The sequence below is a fragment of the Lissotriton helveticus genome, chromosome 7 (assembly GCF_964261635.1).
Source record: "Lissotriton helveticus chromosome 7, aLisHel1.1, whole genome shotgun sequence".
Lineage (NCBI taxonomy): Eukaryota > Metazoa > Chordata > Amphibia > Caudata > Salamandridae > Lissotriton > Lissotriton helveticus.
Window position 1 is genome coordinate 626,190,839 of NC_136068.1, and position 24,604 is coordinate 626,215,442.

The window sequence follows — 24,604 nt, forward strand, 5'->3', positions numbered from 1 at the left end:
CTAGAGGGTGAGCAGGGGTTATCTTGGTGTGTAACTCCCTTGCCCTGACTTAGGAGTGGTGGTCTCTGACTGACTTTGGCGAAAGCCCTGGCCAGCCAGGGATCGCATTTCTAACATTGGGGGCAAGCGGTGAGGATGAGGATTTGTGTTTGCGTTGTACCACAGTGGCAACTGGCCGCACTACAAAACTCTGCATTTCAGATAACCACATTTTGGGGATTATTGTTTTTGAAGTTTCATTATTTTCTTCTCCTGAAGGTATCATTGTGTAATTGTGTCCAGTACATTTATCCCCCGCCCTGCGCCCAGAGTCGATACCTGTGTCACGTGTGGTCAGGTTGAGGAATCGGGGGTGGTAGAAACTGCCTTACCAGTCTGAGGGGAGGGTTGTGTGTGGATGAATGGTGTGTGGCACTAGACAAGTGAGTGTGAGCTCTCTGAGGTAGAGAGCTTGCTGAATCCTTTGTAAATTGTGTACTCCTGTGTTAAGCTCAGACCCCTAGGTTCCCTGTGTAATCTTGTCTCTAGAACGTCCTGCCAAGATGGAGCCTGTTTTTGATCTCAGTGATCTAGTTTGGTACAATACGCAGTGTGAGAAGTTGGCCTGATATATGATGCTCACTAGTTCTAGTGAGCACCTTGTATCAGTCCAAACAACCCTTATGGTCATTGGTTGTAAGTCAACCTTATAGACCAGCTATCCTAATGGTAGCATGGACAAAGCAGTCTTAGGCTAAACTCTTTTGGCATGTGAAGCCAGCTGTTTTACCACAATATAACCCCTTGACTACGAGATGAAAGGACACCACACAGGTTGTTATGAAAATAAACAGTATATTTATTAATAACAACACCTCTGAACTCTTTATGAGGTCAGAGGGCTAAGCACATGACAATCTCTTACGAAAAATACGACAAGTTGCACAAAATTACAATGGTGCCCTAGGGGCACGACACCCCATATACTAAGTAAGTGGAATGTGAAAGTCGATAAAAGCAATGGAGCTGTCCAGAGGCTGGAGGTTCGCTAGGACAACGCTATCTTCACCTTGGGTAAGTAATAGGAGTCCCACGGGACGCGTGTGCAGAGTGTGAACTCACACGCGAGATGCGTAACAACGTCTATGGACAGTACAGTTCAAGTTAAAGGTGAGTACGGACAATCCTGACTAGGTAGGACTAAAACGACTGTGGAACTGGACACTAGGACAGTTAAACTACCCTTGAGCACCGAAATGCTCTCGTTACCTCACCCACGGGCTGCGGGTGCATAGGTGTCAAAGTGTGTCGGGTTCTCGCATTGAAGTCTATGGAGCCTGGAAGAAAAGATGCTGCAGGCGACCAGGAGGAAGATGTCCGGTGCGATCCAAGGGTGGATCGGTGAAGAAGAGGACCTGAAAGCAGAGGGGACAGTGTTCAAAGTCACTAGCCAGTGACCGGTGTGGAACCAGGAAGGAACCAGGTGCTGTTGTCGCGATCAGGTGAAGAGTGGACGCTTGACTCTGCAGCCACGTGGACCAGGAGGTGTGTTCGACCAGGATGGAGGCACGAGCTGTCCCACGCAGGCTCTCGCTGTCGGCGGTGTTGGATCCGGAATCGGCGTCAACAGGCCTTGGCAAAGGCAACCCACGCGGTGAGTGGAGAAAGCGTCTGGTGCGGACTAGGAGAGTCCGGGGTGCCCCTCTTTTGGAAGGGAGCAAGGGCCAGTCTGGAGCAACCAGACCAGCAGCAAAGATTCAAAGGTTCGTCGTCTAGGAGGCCATTAGCCAGCCGGCAAGTGACCAGACAACGCGTCGAGCAGCAAACTAGAAGAAGGGCCCCACGCAGATCTCGTGGAAGCTGGAGGGCTGATCTTCGGTGCAGGGGCTGCTCGGGGCTGGGGCTTCTCAATCCCCAAAGCACTTGGTCGAGTTTACCTCGGGAGTCGTGCTGGAAGCGAAGTGCAGGTTCGTTCAAGATGGCCGGTCCCACGTGTCTCGTCGCACCCACGGATCTCAGCTGTGCTGCAGATGTAGGTAGAGGTCGGAGAGGTCTGGGAATCCGGGTCTCGTCGGGCTCTGAAGTATGGATCCTCGAGGGAAGATGACAAAGTGAAGCCGCTGGATGCTTGATGGTGCCTGCAGTTGCAGGGTGGACACTTCTTGTCCACAAGGGAGATTCTTTAGTCTTCTGTGGAGCAGAACGTCGAAGGCCAGAGTTTCTTCGTGTTGAATAGTTCAGGATAATCTCATTTGGAATGGGACCAGCTCCTACCTTTATTCTCCTAAAGGGGGCTGCACTACTGACTAGGTCCCTCCCCTGGGTGGGACCAGGAAGGGGGGTGGTTACACCCCCTATCCTTTGTCCGGTTCCCCGCCAGAGCTAGGAAGGGATGCCCCAGCAACTGGTTTGAACCGGTGTATGCACAGGGCACCTTGTGTGCCCCAGGCATGTCTCATTCCTTTCAGGCCTCCCTACCTCAATACACAAAATCCTGTCTGGGGTGGTGCTAGCACCTCCCAAGGCAGGAAACCCTTTGTCCAAGCCATTCTCGCTGGAAGGACTCCCAGCAGCAGCAGGAGGTCAGACTTGTGTCTGTGGTGGCAGCATCCATTTTGTGATGCTGAGGCTCGAGTTAACTTTAACCGGGGTTCACAGTTACATACATGTCGTGTCCCTCTAGAAGGGTGGAATACTACCCCCGTCGCCAGAATTGGCGAGGGGGTAGTATTCCAAATCGTATGACACCTTACTCGACATGTTTTGATAATGCTATACCAGAGTTAGCATTTAACCGCGAGGTTGATAATGCACTTAAGAGTATATGGTATAGCGTTATCATGGAACAGCTATTAGGACTTGGTTCCGCAAGCTGCAGACGGGCTCAGCTCATGCCAGAGCACCATCTCACTTAATTCCAAGCACTCTGCCTTCAGGATTGATAAGGCCTGCCATAGGAGTGACTGATAGGAATATATGTGTCCCTTTTAGGGTTAGATATAGGTATACTATATGTAGAGCAAAGGGTGTTTACACCACCTTGCCCCAGCTGTCGTGCAGCCAGTTGTGTCAGATTTAGATGGCCAGCCAGGGGTGGCATAATACATGCTTCAGCCCCTGGTAGGCCCTGGGTACACCTATGCCCTGGGTACAGGGACTGATAAGGTGGCCCAGTACCAATTGGTAAATGCACCTAAAGTACATGGTTGTCAATTTAGAGAGAGAACAGCTAGGCTGTAGGTCTGATTAGCAGGCCCACAGCCAGGGAAAGTCGTAAACGAGTGAAGCAAAAAGCAAAAATCTGGGGTGACCATAGGATTGCAGACCCCACTCTCCTACAATATTGGTCGCCCCGGACTGGCCAAGAAGGGTGTGGTATACAGATCTTCTCCACCTCTCCTCTCACCCGCCGCTCCGTCTCCCTCTCAGGGCAGACCTCCTCTCTCAGATGGAGGGGCAGGTTCTACACCCCCACCTCCAGACATTACACCTTCATGCCTGGAGATTGAACGGGGCAACCTGAATTCCTTTTCCTTCCCGCCTGACGTGGTGGATGTCATCTTGTCAGCCAGGCGTGACTCCACTAAGTCCATCTATTCTTATAGATGGTCAAAATTTGTCATGTGGTGTGGGGAGAAATCTATTGACCCTTTGAGAGCCCATTTGTCTGATGTTCTCCAGTTTGCCCTTTCTCTAGCGCTACTGGGACTTGCTGTTGCCACAGTGAAGGGCTATCTTTCAGCACTGTCGGCATTTCTTTGTTTGTCTGACCAGCCATCTCTTTTTAAATCTCCTGTAGTTTTAAGGTTTTTGAAGAGTCTCACAAATAAGTTCCCTCCTACTCCTTTTATTGTGCCTCAGTGGGACTTAAATCTTGTATTGACCTTTCTGATGGGTGCTCCTTTTGAGCCTCTTCACAAATGTCCTATGAGGCTTCTGACTCTTAAAACAGTATTCCTCGTTGCAATAACCTCGGCAAGGAGGGTAAGTGAGCTTCAAGCTCTTAGTTACAAGCCCCCTTTCTTGACCATTCATGCTGATCGAATGGTTCTTAGGACCAGGGCTGCTTTTCTGCCTAAGGTTGTGACTCCTTTACACCTTGGTCAATCCATTACCCTCCCTACTTTTTATCCTCCCCCACACCCTTCTAAGGATGAGGAGAGGTTGCACCGTCTGGACCCCAAAAGGGCGGTGTCCTTTTACTTGGACAGATCTAAAGACTTTCGTTTTGGATGACCAGCTCTTCATAGGGTTTGCTGGCTGCAAGAAAGGAAAGAGCGGTCCATAAAAGAACTTTGTCGAGGTGGATCGTCCTCTGTATAAAGATCTGCTACTCTTTGGCCGGTAAGGAACCACCAGAGGGTATAAGGGCTCATTCTACAAGAGCTAAGTCTTCAACCTCGGCGTTGGCTAAAGGTGTTCCTGTAGAGGATATTTGTAGAGCGGCAACTTGGTCTTCCCTCCACACTTTCGCGAAGCATTACTGCTTGGATTCCGAAGTGAGGAGGGACGGTCACTTTGCACGCTCTGTTCTCCAGGATTTCTTGGTTTAGAAGAGTGGACACCCTCCTCCGGGAGTGGGGACTGCTGTGGGACTCTATTCACAAGGTGAGGAATCCACACGGCAGATGTATCTATCAGAAGAACAAGTTACTTACCTTCTGTAACACTTTTTCTGGTAGATACAATATCTGCCTGTGGATTCCTCACTGACCCACCCGCCTCCCCGTTGTCCACTCTTCTATACCAGAGTTTCTGTAATGTATTTATTTTATTGTCAAGGAGTTGTTTATTTCAAATGTTTTATTGCATTTGCTTCACACTGTGTGTGTTATCTTGATATTTGTACTGCGTATACTGTGTATATGTCTACTGTCATTGGTCCGTCCGTGTGCCTCGAAGGCACGGAAAAAAGGGCGGAACTGATGTCATCACTCCGGCGTGGGCCTATTGTAGGCGTCGGTGACGTCAGCGGAGTCGCGTGCGATGCCGTGTCTCTATGACGTCCAAATCCACGTCGGCGCGAAGCTACAAAAAGAATTTCCGAATGTTGCTGACGCAAGGGGATATTCACAAGGTGAGGAATCCACAGGCAGATATTGTATCTACCAGAAAAAGCATTACCGAAGGTAAGTAACTTGTTCTTTTCTTCCCAAATCCAGACTCGGTGGCAGACAGAGCACTGCACAAGCTAGATGTTAGAAGAGCTCTACTGTATTACATAGACAGGACGAAGGATTTCAGGAAAACTAAGCAACTGTTTGTTGCCTTCTCTCCACAACACAAAGGCAACCCCATTTCAAAGTCAGGTATAGCCAGACGGATTGTTAAGTGCATACAAATCTGTTATCAAAAAGCTAAACGCACATTAACAGTTCCCCCAAGAGCGCATTCCACATGCACGTTAGGGGCATCCATGGCTTTCCTAGGTAACATTCCTCTAGAGGATATATGTAGAGCAGCCACATGGAACACCATACACACATTCACCAAACACTACTGCGTGGATGTACACTCCAAACAGCAAACTGCTGTAGGTCAGGCTGTTCGCAGAACTCTTTTTCAGACTGCTGCAGCTGGCACGGGCAACCGCCGCTAAGGAGGATACTGCTATTTATTCTATGCACAGATATAAATTCAGCAGCCCACATGCCTCGAACGGAATATGCTACTTACCAGTATGCATCTGTTCTAGGCATGTAGGGCTGCTGACATTTATATCGCCCGCCCTCCCCCCCCTGTGCCTGTCGCAGCTGCAGCACTCAGAATCATTCTCAGGCATGGTCATCACTTACTGTATTACACTCCATCTCTGCCACAATGGCGAAAAACAATCTGAAGATGGAGAGGATGCCCATGCGCACTGTAGTCCAAGGGGGGAGCCACCTATCTCGTGATACTTCGAAGACTCTTCCAGGACAAAAATGTGCAATCATCCGGACCCAACACTAGGCGGCAATCTATGCAAAGATATAAATGTCAGCAGCCCTACATGCCAAGAACAGATGCATACTGGTAAGTATCATATTCCATCTGGTAGAGACGTAGTCTAGCCGCAGAATCCTTAACACCTGCCCATCCTCCCTGTTCTGCGAGGACCTTTTCAGGTTGGGTTCTCTATACTCACCTCCCTCTAGGTCGCTTGCTGTTCGCAAGTGAGACATTTTCTTTTCATTCCAACACAGACTGCTTCATCTATTTTCATTGCTACACCGCCCATTTTCGGGATTGGGCGGTATGCTCATATGTCATGTGTTCTTTCCAACCCTCTGCCTGGATTGGGTGGTGTGAAATCCTTTGTTTTTTCCTCCACCCCACTCTCCCCTTCCCCATCGCCTTGAGGTCTTTTACCACCCCAGCGACCCTTTGGTTCAAGTCTATTGGTTCTGCCACATTCTATAGGTCTCTTATTGGGGTTACTACGTCTCTCTCTGGTGACGTCTTGTGGTGAGTTATCCTTAATCCTGTGTCCCGGACTAATTATCCTTCACGGTTGTACATTATGGATGTGGACTTTCTGTCGTATGCCAGACTGTTTTTTCACATCCTCCTCTTCCTCCAAAGGTGATTTGGCCTTCACATTGTGGGATTGTTTTTCAGAGCTGTGCTCTGCTCTTCCTTTTTCTACTTTCAACATCCAGTGCCTGGCAATGCCCTTAATGGTGCTGTTTTTCACCTTTCAATTCCTTTATCATCATTTTTGCACACTCTTCCCATATACTCAGTTTTTGGTGGTGGCTCCGCGTTGTGACACGGAAACGTTTCTCACAAGAAAACTGACGTCAGCGCGCCAGGAAGGGCATATATGGCTCCGATGACGTCATGTCCGTGGACGACATCAGGGCGGAGTTGTGCGGCCCGCCCCCCGGCGCGCAGAGGTGCAGCTGCAGAAAAGTTTTCCAGATCCAGTCTGACGCTTGGGGATATTCTAAGTTAAGGAATCTGCGGCTAGACTATGTCTCTACCAGATACATCGTTACCGAAGGTAAGTAACTTGTTTGCCTGGAGGTTGCGCCGGTTTAAAGAGGCGGGTGTCGGCGGCCTTGCTTTGAAGTTGCTTGCGTCATTTCTCTCTGACAGGACCTATCATGTGTTTGTCCCCCCGTTTTCTTCATCTACCTTTCCCATCAAGCATGGAGTACCTCAGGGTTCCTCTCGGAGTCCTCTGCTCTGTAATTTGTACGTACAACCTTTGGCTGTTTTTGCCAAGAGCAGAGGACTGACAGTGGTTTCCTACGCCGATGACACGCAGCTGGTGGTGGCACTATCGAGCAAATCCAAGCTATTAAAATCTTTCTTTTTCCTACTATGTAGGCTGCTGTCTGTAGCAATGCTGCTGTCGCTGCTATTAACGCCGGGACGCCCCTTGCTGGGGCAGCTGTTGCTCGCTATAAATGTTTTAAATAGAATAAAAGATTGGAATGGAAAGATAATTTGACTGTTAACAGCAAACAGGTGATATGAGAAAGCAAAGTAGATACCACCAAAACAGGTGGTCTACCGTGAGAAATAAGGAGATCTAAGGACTGATCCTTTTTGGACACCACGTGGGGTGGGTACTGATGTCAGAGTCTAAAGCAGGCTTGTAGTAACGGTTGGAAAGGAGGCAAATTAACTAGTAATGTCATTGATGGCAAATGATTCTTGATCAGAGAGTAATTTACGATGATCAACAGTGCCAAATTAAGCAGCTAGGTCCAAAAGGATAAGAATGGAAGAGAGCTGGTTGTTATGTGCTGTGGGCACCAAGTTACATGCATTCGTGAGTGCTTTTTCTTTGGACTGAAGGGAGCAAAACCTGACTGGACGGTTTTGTGGTTTTAACAGAGATAGTGTGAGATGGTAGAAGACCAATTGTTGAAATATCTTCGAGAAGGGCATTGAGGTACTAGGTGATAGTTGACGAGTCTAGGAATTAACAAGAGTTTTTTAATAATGAGTGGCTGTTGGACAAAGTAAGGTGTTTACTAGAGTTTAAAGTCAGTCCCCTTTGTAACTTCATTTCGGTCTTCCTTTTTTTCCACTACCCATCACCCTAACCCCAGTCGCAGAACTAAATATCTGTAACCCTCAAGATGGATACTTGACAATTTTATGTCATAATCCGTGTGACCATTAAAGTGTACTAATCCCTCCATGAAGACAAGTGGAATATTTCTGTACATCTTATACTCCTTGAGGTGTGGTAGTCTCCTTGGGTTTGCATTTCCCCGCCACAGCTCGCTGCTTCTTGATATGTTCCTCTTGTACCATGGAATACTCTGTCTGCTCACTTCATGCCTATTGGTGTTGCTCCTCAGTGGCATACGTCTCTGCCCTCCTGCATTCCTGAGGTTTGTATGTATTCCATGTGCCCGTGGAGATCTGATGTATACCTCCCTAACCCTGATGTTCTATATAACCGTGTTTAATGTCCTTAGTCAATTCATTTGTTTTACCGCTCGTTGGGACGTACCCAAACCCCTGAGTGGTTCCCTTTTGTCTTTCTTACTAACTAAGCAGTGTATTATTTTGCTAGTTGTTGCGTAGATGTACTCCAGAAAATCATAATCTGCTTTTTTTTCTCCAATTGTAAAATGCTTTTTTTCCCCTTTTCAGGAGCAAGTAGAAGCTGCGAGGAAGGACTTGGATCAGGCAAAAGAAGAGATTTTCCATCTGCCTGCTGATGAGGAGGAGGACTGTGTCTCTGAAGAGTCTCAGGCTAAGAGGAGCAAGAGGTCTAAGGCATTTAACAGACCCGAAAGGCCTGGAACCCGTGTGAGCGAGAGGCTCCGCGGCACTCGCTTACCAGGCGTAGAGAGCGAGGACCCTTCAGTTGTGGCCCCAGTAGAGCATTTTCCGACTAGGCAGGAGGCAAAGAGGCTAAGCTTGGGGCTTCAGGACAGGGTGCAGCAAATGAGGGAAGCCTCTTTAAAGCAAGAGATAAAGAGCCCAGCCACGGAAGGGAAGAAGCTTCCTAGAGCTTTGCAGAGTTCACCCCCAGATACTAAAGATCATGTGTTTCCTCTCAAACAAGAAGCTGACCAGCTGCTTCTCATGGACAAAGTGGTGAGTGAGAGATTACCTTTCAACAGGCAGCCATCAATTCAAGTCCCTAACAAGAAGCTAAGATCACCGTTGATGTCAGAGGCAACACCTGCAAAGGCAGAACTACTAGAGGAGCCAATGAGCAACAGGGTGATGACTAGTGATGGCATGTCACAAGATGATGGTGTAACTCATTTGTTGCTGCCGTATGCCTTTGACGGTGAACAGGGTGTCTTGCTCAGCAGGAATGAGAGACTGCTGCAAACATGTGATACAAAAGGCCTTTCCTTTGAGGTCTTCCATTCAGAAGAGCAGGGGAAGGTTCTGTCTGCAACAGAAGTGGTCCAGCCTAGCCTTCTACTGATCCGAAATGAAGTGCCTTTTGATTCTACTGAAACGGCTGAAAAATCTGAACCACCAGAGATTGTTAGTTCTCAAGGATGGGCTGACTTCCCCAGCAATAAGGCTCTTTTAACACAAGACTGTGCAAATCTTCCAGACACCTGCCATAAAACTGATCTTCCATCAGAGATCCCTCCTGACACAGACTCTAAATCCCAGAGCATGCTGCCTAATCACTTTCTTGAAGAATCGCCAATAGCAAGATTATATTTTGAAAAGGACCAGGTGACCGCAGAGCCTAACTTACACATGACCACAAGCAGCCAGAATGTTTCTGATATGAGAATAAAACAGAGAAGTAGATCTCAGAGCCGCAAATTGGAGATTGATTCTACTTCAGCAACAGACATGCTGCCTTTTCCACCATTCAAGGGCTCATCTGAGAAAGTCCAGCAAGAGTTTTGGAGCACACCATCCGCTAGTACTTGTGATGTCCAGAGTGAAAACATGCTGTCCCAATCCAATGATTTTTTGAAGGAAACAAATACAGAGACAAAGCCATCACCCATGTTTGTGGTGCATAAACAGAGTGCAGAAGTTGCTCAATGCATGGAAAATGTATTATTGCAAATTCCAGTTGCCATCCACACGACCATGGAACTACCTTTCAACAGAGACTCTAACATGTCAGTTGGGAAGTCAAATTATGTATCTGATGATAGCATCCCCCAAAACTCCCAGGAGAGTAGTGTAGGAGGAATAGATGCATCCAAACTCTCAGATATGACTGAAAAGCAAACTATAGCACCTCAGGGTAAAGAAATAAAAAACATATCTGATCCTCATGCTGTGTTGACTGCAGTCCCATCACCTGTGGTGTGTACAACTCTAATGGAAGCAAAGTTACTGCACCAGAGGCCAGAGTCACTACTTGGGAAGTTACCATCTCTTAGCACAACATCACAAAGAGACAGTGTGGCAGCGAGGCAACCTCTTGGTGACAGCATTAATATTCCTGGTGACCAAGAGAAGACTGCAATAGTTGTAACACATATGGAAGGGACAAAGTCTGAATCACACTCGATAAGGAGGTTCCCCCAGTTACAGGATGAGGCAGATCTCAAAAGGGAAAATATTACGCCCCTGCCACTAGATGAGTTTATGTTAAGGAGCCTTTGTCACCTTCCCCAGGCTACCGAAATTCCTAAGAAGGAGCGCACAACTCACCAGAACCTAGATGAAGCTTCAGAGAATATAGACCTCTATTGTTCTCCAACAAGATCTTCCTTGAAGCCTTTTGCCCCTACTGAGATCGAAGGGGAGGTAGCAACTGAGAAATTGGAGAGCTGCTCACTACGAACACCAAGGCGTAGGACTTGTGCAGATGGAGAAATTCTGCAGAACCAAAAAGATGAGGATTCTCCAACTGCTAAAGTCCTGCGAAAGCTACCTGGCCGTATTGTGACGATTGTGGAAGACCGCATGCCAGCAAAACGCAAGCGCAAACCCTACAGTTTTCGTAATAGCTTTTCCAGCCCAGGTGAAAGCTCAGCCAACAGCATCTCTGATACAGACTCAGCTGGCAAGGAGATGCAAGCCCTGAGAGACTATCCCACCAGGAAGAAGATTGGGCTGGAAACTAAAGAGACAATGATGGTGCAACAGAGTGAAGACAACAGTCAGCAGACGGAGCTGCAGCCACGCAGCCCAGAGCTCTCCAGGCAAAAACCTCAGGGGTGTGATATTGCAGTCAGGTCTGAACTGTCTGGTCATTTGTCTATGAGAGACAGACTTGGGACCAGAGAAGAGGGCTCACTTGTGACTAGTTCAGGCATAAATAGCAGACCTAGCTTTGACCCTTCTACAGCATCCCAAGTAGAGCTACCACCGCTAGCAGTAAAGCGGAAAAGAGGCCGACCTCGCAAGATAAAACCAGAGCATACCTTGGGCTGTAGATCTCCCGATCCTGCTTCGCCAGACTGTAGCTCACTTGAACTTTCTCCACCAGACTACAAAACCCCTGAACAGCTTTTTACAACCGACAAATCCCCAGAGCAAGTTTCTCCAGCTGAGACAGTCCCACCATCTACCTTTCCTTGCTACCAATCACCGAATACCTTTTCCTCTGGCAGCCAACTTCCACATCAGAGCCCAGTATTGGAGGCTTCGCCACAGTGTCCCATAAGCCCCAGTAAGGATGCAGTTGAAAGTCCTAAAAAAGACAAGCAGCATGTCATGACACATGCGGTTAGTCCAAAGCACAGCAAAACATCTCATGGTACAGAAAAGGAAATGCCTCAAATTATAGAGCTTCAGTCAAAAAAGAAAAAGGACTTGAAAAAAACATCTCCAGGTCCGATGAGTGTGCTGTCAACAGGCAAAAGTGAAAACTGTTTACCTGTAGAGAAGCGCAAGCGTGGAAGGCCACCCAAAGTGCGGGAATCCATACCGAGCCTGTCCCCATCGTCATCCAACCCTCCCTCAGTTTTGAAAACTGAGCAACCGCTGCTCCCTTTGGAGAGTCATAGTAAAAAGACTTTGCCTGTGTTAATGCCCAACCCTGCTCTGCCTTCTAACTTCTTTAAGATTAGCCCCAGTTCAGAAATTTCAACTGACAGCAGCTATATCCCTGCCAGAGCCTCAGCTGACTGTAGCAACACCACCTCAGGATACTTGACTGATGGTAGCTCCACTCCTGCAAAAGTCTCGGCAGAACCTTGCTTCTCCCACAACTCATCTGACAGCCCCACTGCTACAAATGTATCTACTGATGCCAGCTCCACATCCACAAGTGTCATAGCTGAAGCTGGTTCTACCCCCTCAAGAACGATAGCTGATGATAGCTCTACGCTTATCTCAGTTGACGTTAGCTCCACCCTCAACTCAACAAACCCTGTTCCCACATCTATACATATCTCAATTGACAACACCACCACCCCATCAAGAGCTTTTGCTGATGCTAATTGCACCTCCATAGGTGCTAGCACTAGTCCTGCAAGTGCATCAGCAAATGTTAACTCAGCACCTGGAAGATTCTCAACCGATGCTGGTTCCAGCTCCCCTAAATTTACGACTGACACCAGCTGTACTCCTCCAAAACGAAAACGTGGTAGGCCCCCAAAGATACAGTCTCCCACAGAGGAGAAATGCCCTCAACCTTCAGCATCTGAACGAGAGAGCTCATTGGATGAATCGAAGAATCTCAAGCCACCAACCAAAAGAGCTAACCGCAAGAAGCGCAAAGTACGTGCTCAAGAAGCACAAAGGAGTTTGCAACTTCCACACACTCTGGCAAGCAAAAAATTGTCTAGGCAAAGCCAGCTGTACGACAGTGAGACATCTTCCTCATCAGAAAGCCCACCCCTTACCAGACAAGCCAAAGTTAAGATGGACTCTCAGGGGCAGAGTAAGGAAATGGAATCCGAGAATAGCTTCACTGCAAAAGTCTTAAAACATAAGCTGACTTCATCTGCCCAAACTGACTCTGAGTCTGAGGTGCAAGGGCTATCATTGTCCAAGCCTAACACTGTTCTCCCTGATAAAGCAAGTGAGTGTCCCATCAGTACCAGAACAAAGAGTGAGACTGTTATGTTAAAGAGAATAGATGACACCTCACAAGATAGTAGTGCTTCTGAGATAAGGTCACTGCAGCGTGAGGATATCCCGCGTGGCCGCTGCACCAGACAGACCCCGAGCGAAATCCTTTTGCCTGCCTTAGAGAGGGAGAAGCACATTCCAAGAAAATCAAAGAGGCAGAGCTCTTCAGAAAGCACGATCACCCAGTCACAGACCAGGACTGATTCAGACTCGACCAGTGAAGATGATGTCAACCGGCCCCATAAACGCCAAAAGAGGGAGACAAAGCAGTTGAGGAAAAATCAGGGGCATTCCTTTGCATCAGAAAGTGTAGGTGACAGGATTCTGCGAAGCGTGGCGGCTGCTGCTGCTGCAGCTGCCATGTCACCAGCAAGCAACACACGCTCATCTTCAATCACATACCCTCCTTGCTCAAACCCATCTGCTGTCACTGGGAAAAAATTTGGGCCTTTAACCATCACAACTTTAGGTAACCGAGGCAGGAAACCAAAAACGTGACCCAAAACTCCAGTTCACACAGCAATTTATAACAGCCTTTGAAGGCCGGATCCATTCCCAAAGGCTCTAAGAGTCGACAAGTGCAGTAGAAGGTGGAGACCTTTTTATCCGCATAATCCATAACCCCTGCATTTCTGAAGTGCAGTTTTACTTATTTCGACTGTTAACCACTACTTGAAAGAAACAGGCTAAACCCAGGTAGGTCAAGGGTGGTGTGTAACTGACGAATCAAATGGCTTTCCATCCCTTCCACACGCATGCTTGCACATGATGCTGAGAGCTCAGAGTATATAGGGTGCATTGTGCTAGCCTTGGAAATAGAGACTAACCGCCATCAGCTAAAAGGCAGGAAATCTCCTGTTGTGGCATCACCTATACAGAAGAAGGATGAAGAAAGTAAAGAAGCAAAACCCAGGTGGTGCCTTTACCCTTCTCCCTTCTCAAAGCCTGTTTCCTCCAGAGCCGTTATCTGCCTGGTTGTGTTCATCTTCACCCATGAACGCTTTGTAACAGTATTTTTTTTAAGTAATGGTGCATTTGATTAAAATGCACCATCATGCCCTAGTTTCTAAAAACCTCATAAGCTCAGAAAGGAATTGAATTGGTTTTCAACATCACGTCTCGGGCTTCGAGAAGTCAAGCAGCTAAATGTACTGTATTTTTCCTCATTCACAGTGACCCGCAATTTCTTCACGATTTCTTAGCAGTGTATACACCAGACAAGCAGTCAACCTTGTTTCCACATCTGAGAACATTTCCGAAGCCTTCCTCTGAACAGGGCAGTGGTGGTTATGAAGTAACTTTCAGTGTTATTGTCAGACAGGCCCCCCTTCTGATCTTGCTTACGGAGCACAAGCTAGGTATATTACGTTACATTACAGCTAGCTACAGTGGTGAAGTCCTTCACAATAAACGTTTTGGAGTAAGCAGACTAGCCACATCATTGACCTTGTTGCTTTGATCTCTCTCTTTCCCTGAGACAGTGCAGTAAATTGCATTTTTGAGAATACTTGAATATTTTTAACCTGGTTTCACTAAAACATTTGACTGGAAATCTGCATTACCGTGGCATGGAGGGACATAGGACACTAGTGAGCACCTGGACTGTGCAATTCAGGTGGAGTGAGCAGAAGACTGTCTCTATCTTTAACCAGTTTTTGTTTTCTTGCGTCTAGTAATCCAATTTTTTAATTTCAATTATGTGACCAAATTGAAAATAATGGCAAGGTACTCTGACTGGAGACGTGGAGAGTCATCTATGGTGGGAATTTCACAGGGCCAAGAGTCAGTAAATTTTGTGCTGTTCTGTCTTGCTTTCTCTTCTCAGACAGAGCAGTAAATGTACAGTGTTTTAATGATGTAATTACACTTGCTGTCCCTTAGGCATTTTGTGAGTTTCTGTGCGCAGTCCTCTTGTAAAATAGTTTCTTTGAATAAAATCTATGCAAAAATTATTTTGTATAGGAAGCACAGAACGCTAGCACCAGGTGGGGCTTGCAGGGACATGAAGCATCTCTGGGTTATTGAGGTTGAGATGGGTTGTAGATCTCTGCCTCCATTCCTTGCCCCTTGGCCCCCAAAATGCGATCTGAAAGCATGTTAAAATTGTACAGAAGTCAACGGAGATATTTCTCCAGATGAATGCTATCAATAAAGTGTTAAAAAAAATTTAAATTTTACATCTTTGTATGTCTTACTTTGTTCCTATGTGTGATATTCCTTTTCATGTAAAGTGGATCATTGAGGTGAAGGAAGTGACCCACTTAGGGTCACCTCGGACCACCTCTCAGCCTTCCATGCTAAATGAAGAGTCCGAGAAACAGTGAAGAATATACACCAATAATCATTTATTATATATGCCCAGAGCAGGGCTCCGTCTGCAGAGTCTTGAGAGAGTACTACAGAGGGAACTAAGGAACTGTAAGCATAAATATATATTATATGCATTGCATGGTCAACTAATAACACGCCCATAGTGGAATTTTCCCAACAGAGGTGGGCGAACAGCGTAAAGACAAAAAAAATTCTACTCTTATATCTTACACAGCTCAGAACACTTTAAAGGCTGTTCCACCCTGAGCTGCGATCAAACTGCCAGACAGGTGGGAGAGGTTCTTTATTGAGGAAAAGCTATGTGCTGGCACGAACAGTTCCTCGTTACAGAAACAAAACTTAGCAACGGCATTTCTTGAAATCAAACGGAATTAGTTTCGAACAGTACATAAAATGGCAGCTGAAGAAGAAAATGGTGTAGCAAATGCTAACTTATACATGGCATTAAAGAGCATCAACAAGCATAATCTAACAGGGGAATGCAACATTTCTGCTGATGGGCTGTAAGCAAATTGGGACTAAATGTCTATAAGGCTTCCTTGGTGGTCAATTTTGAGGTTGACATGAATTTGAAGTAAACCTGGGATTTTCTGTATTGTGTAGTGTAATGATTGAATGCAGATTTGCCCTGAAGTTCTTAAAAACTATCCAGACGTCTGTAATCAGTAATAAAAAATAAGGTTATATTATGTACATCGGGAGCAGCTCTGGGTCTGCACCTTTAGCCATTGCCTTTGTCAGTCCCATTATGGGGCATCCCACTCTTCATTGTTTGTTGTGTCATTCAATTATATAAAGCAGTGTTGCGTATTAGTGTGTGCAGAAAATGACATCCTGATTGGGTAATCAATAAGGCAAGTCCATCTGACATGCATAGTAGACATGCATGGTTTTCTCCACTCCATTTGATGTGGATCCTGAGGTGCTCTTCATCGCTTTTGACTGATTTATTTTCCCACAGATGTTCTGCAGAACAAAAAGATTTCCTTGCAGTGCGAAGAAAAATTTTAATACCTAGAAAATCCGGCCTTGAACCCTATTGTACCTGCAGGAGACAAATGCCTATCTCAGGACTGCACGACTTTGCAGTAGGAAGACTAGAAATTAGGCTTGAGCCTTCATTGTTAATAGCTTTGAAGCAGTAGTAAGTAAGTAAATAGTTTATTGTGTAGTTAATTAAAACCATTACAATATTCCAAGACATCAAATGTATACAATAAATATCAAGTTTAAAAGTTAATTTGCAATTTAACAAGATCCGCAAATATTGAGACATTATTCTTTCTTCAATTTCTCATGGCGGGTTAAAAATTTGATTATTTGACAAATTAATTGTGGGTCCTTTGAGACCATTATCGTTAATATAGCCGATCTGCAGGTACGAATGCCTTTTTCATTAAACTTCCTCTTAAGCAAATCCTGGCGGCTGCGCCCTAACCCCGGGCAGAAACATATCAAATGCATAAAGTCCTGTACTGCTGCTCCACATAGAAAGCAATCTTTTCGGCCTGGGGTCCTCCAGATCGGTTGATCGGCATTGGACGGCAGTTTCCCCATGCGCAGCTCCATATACTTAGTTTTCAGATGCAGCGGGAATGTTCAGGCTAGATAGGCTGCTGGCTCAGACCTCTTATATGCTTGTAGAACCATCCATGCATGCGCACGTCGGCTTAAAATTGCTTTGTCTTCAATTAATGAGTGAGCTTTTGCTGCTTTCTTCATAAGCTTTTGAAAAGATGTCCATGGTAGTTTCCGTTGCCAGAGAACCTCCATCTTAGTTATTTTCAGTGAGGAATTAAAATACTTTGTGTAATGTGATTTTGGATCATTTTGCAGAGCTTCCCAGAGTGCAAAATTGATATCTAGATCCCGATTCAGACATATTTTGTACCAGAATTTGATTGTCTCATATCTTTTGTGTAGTTGTAATCCAAATTCGAGGCGTACTTGGGCTGGCGAGGGCAGATGGAATATTCTTTTGTAGACTCGTGTTTGGATTTTGTCTAATAATAACACACTTTTCCCGTGATGAACTACACTACCATATGCAATAGTCGGTTGTAGTTTTGCCTTGATGACTGCAAGAAATGGGCTGAATGATGGCCCTTTTAGTCGTTTTAGAATACTGCAGAAGGCAAACAGTAAAGCAGTTCCTTTCTTTTCAATTGTTTCATAATGCGTAGCGAAGGAGAACCTTCGGTCCAAATACATACCCAAATATTTGTAGCTGTCCACTACTTCCAACTTGGTGTTATCAATTATAAATTGTGGCTGTTTAGGGCGACAGTGTGTTATAATCATGACCTTTGTTTTTTTATATTAATTTCGATTAGGTTTGTTTTAGTGTAATCTGCTAATGCATGAATTGATCGTTGCAGTCCAATGCTTATATGGCTTAGAAGTACAACGTCATCTGCATAGGACAAATGTGTTAGTGGCAGTGTACCCAACCGTGGTGGGTGAGAATTGACCCTGTCTAGCCTTGGTGTTAAATCAGCCATAAATAGGCTGAAAAGGTACGGGGCCAATACGCAGCCTTGTTTTAAACCTTCATTAGTGTGGATCCTCCTTGTGAGCCTCTGACCATCGGCAATCTTGACCTGCATCCAGGTGTTAGTGTAAAGATCAATGATTGTATTGTAGTGTTAAGTCAATACAACTCAAACAAATCTTGGTAGCAGAAATGGTTTATTTAGAAATTGTCTCTATTTTGCATTGTGTGGACCAAGCTAGAAGCCCAACTCTGGTTGAATCAGCCCTGGATGTAATTGCTTGATTTCATGTGGATGTGCCAGTCCTTGAAATATTTGGGCATAATTGTTTACAGACAACCATAGGACAATATTGAGCGCAATATACTATGTACATTTTATTATTTTAATTGATGCCATGAGATGCATTAAAGTGCCTTTCTCCATGGCTACTTTAGACGGTTCCATTTGGTTCCAAATTATTGTTTCTTCCAAATATGTGAAGCCATGATTACTCTTCTTATCTGGACTTGGAAAACTCCATGAATAATTATGATCTGAAAGAAACACATTAGTGTTTAATTTCTTACCTTAGAATATCCCCAGGCGTCAGACTGGATCCGGAAAGTTTTGCGTAGCAGTACCCCTGCGTGTCGATAGGCGTAGTCTGCGGCTCCGCGTCCGTCGTCGGCGTTGAGGTCGCCGGGATGACGTCGTCTGAGTACTTAGACGCCGCCCTTGTGCGCTGACGTCTGTTCTTCTTTTTTCCGCGTCAGCAAGCGCAGATCCGGGAAGGGCAGTACTCCTAGTCACTTTTTGACTAACTTTTTTGATCTATTTTGGATCTTCTCTAGTCGATACTAGACTCCGGTGCCTATAGGGATGCCCGGGTTCAAACCTTGCGACGACTGTAACTGACTGATGTCGGTTACCAACCCCCACCGTCGGTGCCTTTATTGCCTCGGACCGACATGATAAGTCGTGCCTTGATTGCCGGGCCTTGACGTCGAAGGCTAGGCGGGAGCGGTCCCATAAGCGCCTCGAGATCCGGCAGTCGGGCCCGCGCCGCTCGAGGTCACGGTCCAGGAGGAGGTCGAGGGACCGGTCGTGGGGCCACAGTCATCACAGCTCGGCGAGTTGACGCCACTCGTCGGGCTCAAAGTCCTCAGGTAACTCGAAGCACAAGAAGTCGAAGAAGCGACATCGCTCTTTTGACTCCCCCCGATGCTCTAGCAGCGCGGCCGGGAGTTCGGGCGACACCCCCCACTCGACTCCGCCGGAGCCGCAAGCGCCGCGTCCAGCTCCACACCCGCCGGTCCAAGGGCTGAACGCGACGCTGGAAGAGATCAGCGCCTTCCTCACGGCCATGAGGTCGCGCTTCCCTCTATCGAGTCCCGCGGACCTATCTGGGAGCCCAAGCGGGCCGGCGGCTAAAGCCCCGGCGCCGTGGGTGCTTCGGCCCCGCGCCGTCGACGACTTCGGTCCCGATGCCGCAGAGTTCCTCAGGATCCAGGCCTGGATCCGTGACGACGACGGTCGACCTTACGACCCCTCCGCCGGCAACGTCACCAAGGGAATTCCCCCGGCGCTGTCATAGGGCGGTGTCGTCCCCGATCCCCACCCCGGTCCGGATCCGACTTTGGACCAGCACTGCCCTTCCGCCATCTTCGACGCCGGTTGGCGAGGCCTTCACCGACGACCCGGCTCCATCATTTATTCCTGACCTTCAGGAGATGGATGACGAGGGGGATTGGGAGGGGTCTGAGGACCCTCTGGCACTGCAGTGCCAGTTGAGCCAAGACTGGGAAGACGAACTGGGGGAGGCCAGTGGTCTGGACACTTCGCCCAACACTGGTTACGTCTCCCCTCCTACCGTGGCTGCAGAGGAGGGGGCTGCTTACAGCGTTGTGCTGACTAGGGCAGCCAAGGCCTTGGCTCTTGAGCTCCGAGTTGCGGCCGTGAGGTGCTCAAACCGCAGGCAAGCTCCTCGGAGCCTCTCCTGCCGTTCAACGATGCCCTCACTGACGTTCTGTTGGGCACCTGGTCCAAGCCCTCTACATGCCTCCCAGTAGATCGGAACATGGCCCGACTCCACCACCCGGCTCCGGGCGACCCCAGTTTCCTGTCCGTTCACCACACCCCTGAGAGCCTGGTGATCCAGGCCTCAACTTCCCAGACCGCATTCCCGAACGCCCCTCCGGATCGGGAATCCAAAATGTACGACCCGTTCAGTAAGAAGCTGTTCTCTTCACTGAGTTTGGGGTTGCGGTCTGTCAATACTGCCTGCCTTTTGGGCCTTTACTCCCACTCTTTGTGGGATACGGTTGAGGAAGTGCTGCCGCAGGGCCCGGCGGAGGTCCAGGCAAAGCTAACCCAAGCCCTTGCGGAGGGAAGGGATGCAGCACGATATTCTATTCAGTGTGGACTAGATGCCACGGACTCGCTAGGCAGGGCGATTGCAACAATGGTGGCGGTTCGCCGCCACGCCTGGCTGAGGTCCGCCAACTTTTCGGGCGATGTCCAAGGATCCCTTATGGACATGCCCTTTGATGGCCGTCGCCTCTTTGGCGACAAGGTGGACAGCGCACTGGAGTGTTTCTAGGACTCCAGGGCTAAGGCCAAGTCCTTGGGCCTCGGCCAACTCGGCCTTTCGTCCCTTTCGTGGCCAATGAATGGGCGCCCCCACATGTCCAGCTAGCCACAGGCCGCAGAACCAGCCTCAACGCGGACGTGGTAACCGCCGTGGCGGTGCCGGGGGACACCGGCATGGTCAGTCCACACCCGCAGCATCTGCCTCAAAATCCTCCTAGTCCGAATTTTCAGGCTCATTCGACGCCAGTGGGAGGGCAGGGTTCGACATCACCTCCTCCTCTGGCGCTCCATCACATCAGACAGGTGGGTGCTGCAAATCGTCCGAAGGGGCTACTCCCTCCCCTTCGAGGCGACCCCCTCCAGCCATACCACCGCATGTCGGGGGATAACTTGCAACTTCTGCAGGAGGAAGTTAGGCCCTCTTGGCCAAGGGGGCTGTCGAGCGTGTTCCTGGGCCAGAAGTAGGACGTGGTTGCTATTCCCACTACTTTCTGGTACCCAAGAAGGGCAAAGGGGGCCTACGCTCTATCTTGGATCTAAGGAGCGTCAACGGCTTCCTCCGGAAGGAGAAGTTCATGATGCTAACTTTGGCTAAGGTCTTAACTGCCCTGGACCCAGAAGACTGGATGGTAGCGTTGGACTTGCAGGACGTGAATTTCCACATCCCCGTCCTGCCGGCCCACCCGCGTTACCTGCGGTTCACAGTAGGCTACAAGCACTTTCAGTTTAACGTGCTCCCCTTCGGCCGTACAAGCGCCCCATGGGTGTTCACGAAAGTGATGGCGGTGGTCGCAGCTCATCTGCGCAGATTGGGGGTTTCAGTCGTCCCCTATCTCGACGATTGGTTGGTGAAGGCGGGCTCGCCCCCAAACAGTAGTCTCCCACCTCTAGACTACGGCCGACCTCCTGCACTCTCTGGGGTTCTTCATCAATGTGCTGAAGTCACACCTGTGCCCCTCGCAGAAGCTCCTTTTCATCGGAGCGGTTCTGGACTCAGCGCAGTTTCGTGTTTATCCCCCTGAACAGCGGGTTCGGGATATTCAGGCTCTGGTTCCGGTCTTTCAACCTTTATCCCGAGTCTCGGTCAGGTTGATGCTGCGGCTCCTGGGTCTGATGGCCTCCTGCATCCTTCTGGTGCATCACGACCGGTGGCAGATGCGGACTCTGCAGTGGGACCTGAAGTTTCAGTGGGCACAGCATCAGGGCAACCTGTCCGGCTACGTCCAGATCTCGGAGGCCACTGCAATCCAGTTGCAGTGGTGCTCACGAACCGCTTTTGGGTCAGCGGCAGATCTCTCTCTCTTTCCCAACCGGAGCACGTAGTGGTGACAGTGGGATGGGGAGGCCACATGGGAGAGAGGGAGATCAGAGGCCTCTGGTCTCCGGCGGAGTCCCTGCTCCACATCAACCTTCTGTAGCTGCGGGCGATCTGGCTTGCACTGAAAGCATTCCTTCCCTCTGTCCGGGGAAGTGTAGTGCAGATGTTCACAGACAACACCACAGCCATGTTGGTACTGCAACAAACCGGGCGGGGTGGGGTTGTGGACCCTTTGTAAGGAGCCTCTGGACATGGTTGGAACACCAGGGCGTCACCCTGGTGGTTCAACACCTGGCAGGTTCCCTGAACGGCAGGGCGGACGAACTCAGCCGCCGCTGCATGATGGATCACGAATGGCGTCTGAACTCGGACCTGGCGCAAGTCCTTTTTCTGAAGTGGGGAGAGCCTTGGTTAGATCTAATCTGAAAGAGACACGTTAGTGATAGATTCCTTACCTTAGAATATCCCCAGGCGTCAGACTGGATCCGGAAAATTTTGCGTAGCAATACCCCTGCGCGCCAGCAGGCGTCGTCCGCGGCTCCGCGTCCGTCGTCTGCGTCGTTAGCGCCGGAATGACGTCGTCGGAGTACCTAGACGCTGCCCATGCGCGCTGACGTCAGTTCTTTTTTCCGCGCCAGCTAGCGCAAATCCGGAGAAGCTCTACCCCGTAGTCATTTTTTTACTAAACTTTTTTGATCTTTTGATCAGTGTTCTTTTTGAGTCTTCGACTCCGACGGTGCCGGTAGGGATGCCCGGGTTTAAACCCTGTTCTAAGTGCGACCGACTGATGTCGGTTACCGACCCCCATCGCCGGTGCCTGAAGTGTTCAGGCCTCGACCACGACAACCGTACCTGCTCCGACTGCCAGGCCCTGACGTCGAATGCTAGACGGGAGCGGTCCCGCAAGCGGCTCGAGCTCCGGCAGTCGGCCCCGCGCCGCTCAAGGTCCCCGGTCCCACGGGAGGTCGAGGGACCGGTCGCGGGGTCGGAGTCCTCGCAGCTCCGGGAGTGGACATCGGTCATCGGGATCCAAGTCCTCAGGTAAGAGGCATGAGAGGTCGGAGAGGCATCATCGTTCCTCTGACCCACCCCGACGCTCGCGTGATGCGGCCGAGGGTTCGGGTGACACCACCCACGTGGCTCCGACTGAGTCGCAAGCGTCGCCGCCTGCCCCACACCTTTGGGTTCCTGGGCATAACGCGATGGCCATGAGGTCCCTCCCTTCTCAGCCGGGTCCTGTGGCGCCTCCAGGCCCAACTGCCCCGGCTGGAGGCCCTAGCGGGTCGGTTGCTCTGGCCCCGACGCCGTCGGGTGCTTCGGCCCCGGCGCTGCAGACCTCACCGGATCCGGGTCGTCGCCGGTCGACCTCACCGGCGCCGGCCCCGCGGGTGTCGCCCCCTGTGGACGCCGTCCCCAATGCTCCCTTCGGTCCGACGCCGGAGCGGCGCCACTGGGCGCCGCTTTTGACGGCCTTTGGAGATTTTTATTTCCATGAGGAGGCCCCATCTGTTGACCCTGTTCTACAGGAGATGGGTGACGAGGGTGATTGGGAGGGGTCTGCGGACCCTCTGGCAGAGGAGTGCCAGTCTTAAGAGAACTGGACATATAAGCTTGGGGAGGCCAGTGGTATTGACACTTCGCCAGACAGTAGATTTGTCTCCCCTCCCACCGTGGCTACGGAGGAGGGGGCTGCTTACAGTGTAGTGTTGACGAGGGAAGCCAAGGCCTTAAACCTTGAGCTCCCCGTCGCGGCCGTGAGGACTAACCTCCTCACTGAGGTCCTTAAACCGCAGGCAAGCTCTAGTGAGCCTCTGCTGCCGTTTAATGAGGCCTTGTGTGACGTTCTTGTGGGCACTTGGTCCAAGCCCGCCACAGGTCCGCCTGTGGATAGGAACGTGGCCAGACGCTACCGCCCGGCTCCGTGTGACCCTTGCTTTTTGTCCACCCATCCCACCCCCGAGAGCCTGGTCATCCAGGCCTCTACTTCCCAGACCGCATTCCCGACAACCCCGCCCGATCGGGAATCCAAGAGGTACGAGCAGTTCGGGAAGAAGGTGTTCTCGTCCCTGAGTTTATGACTGCGGTCTGTCAATACCGCATGCCTCTTGGGCCGCTACACCCACACCCTGTGGGACACGGTCGCGGACGTGCTGCCACAATGTCTGGAGGAGGTCCGGGCTAAACTCGCCCAAGCCCTTGCGGATGGTTCGAGTTGCAGCGCGATATTCCATCCGGTGTGGGCTGGATACCACGGACTCACTGGGCAGGGCGATGGCAACGACGGTGGCGGTTCGACGCCACGCCTGGTTGAGGACCGCCAACTTGTAGGCCGATGTCCAGTCCACTTTTCTGGACATGCCGTTCCATGGCCGTCGCCTCTTTGGCGACAAGGCAGACCATGCCCTTGAGCGTTTTAAGGATTCCAGGGCTACGGCCAAGTCCTTGGGCCTCTTGGCCCCACGCCAGCAATCGGGTGCCTTTCGCTCCTTTCGTGGCCACGGAAGGGGCACCCCCACACGAGCTGCCAGCCATGCACCGTAGAATGTTCAACAGCGCGGTGGCGGCTGTGGAAACCGCCGTAACGGCGGCCGGGGACAACGGCGAGGCCAGTCCACACCTCCCTCCACAGCACCTGCCTCAAAACCTTCCTAGTCCGTGTTTTCAGGCCCATGTGACGCCGGTGGGTGGCAGGGTTCGCCATCACCTCTTCCACTGGCGCACTGTCACGTCGGACAGGTGGGTGCTGCAAATCGTCCGAAGGGGCTACTCCCTCCCCTTCGAGGCGACCCCTCCAGCCATGCCACCGCAGTACCACCGTATGTCGGGGGATCACTTGCAACTTCTGCAAGAGGAAATATCGGCCCTCTTGGCCAAGGGGGCCATCGAGCGCGTTCCTGGGCCAGAAGTAGGGTGTGGTTGTTATTCCCACTACTTTCTGGTACCCAAG

At 49.7% G+C, this 24,604-nt stretch overlaps 1 protein-coding gene across 4 annotated transcripts in view; it reads left to right on the top strand.

The window, feature by feature from the left end:
* The window catches only part of SRCAP (Snf2 related CREBBP activator protein), a 1,816,344-nt gene extending 1,801,222 nt beyond the window's left edge, over positions 1-15,122 (top strand). For all 4 annotated transcript variants that reach the window (XM_078652845.1, XM_078652844.1, XM_078652847.1 and 1 more), the window contains one exon: positions 8,578-15,122. In XM_078652845.1, coding sequence (XP_078508971.1) covers positions 8,578-13,443 — 4,866 coding nt within the window. In that variant the 3' untranslated portion in view covers positions 13,444-15,122. The remainder of the gene's footprint in view (positions 1-8,577) is intronic.
* Positions 15,123-24,604: the final 9,482 nt, after the last annotated feature.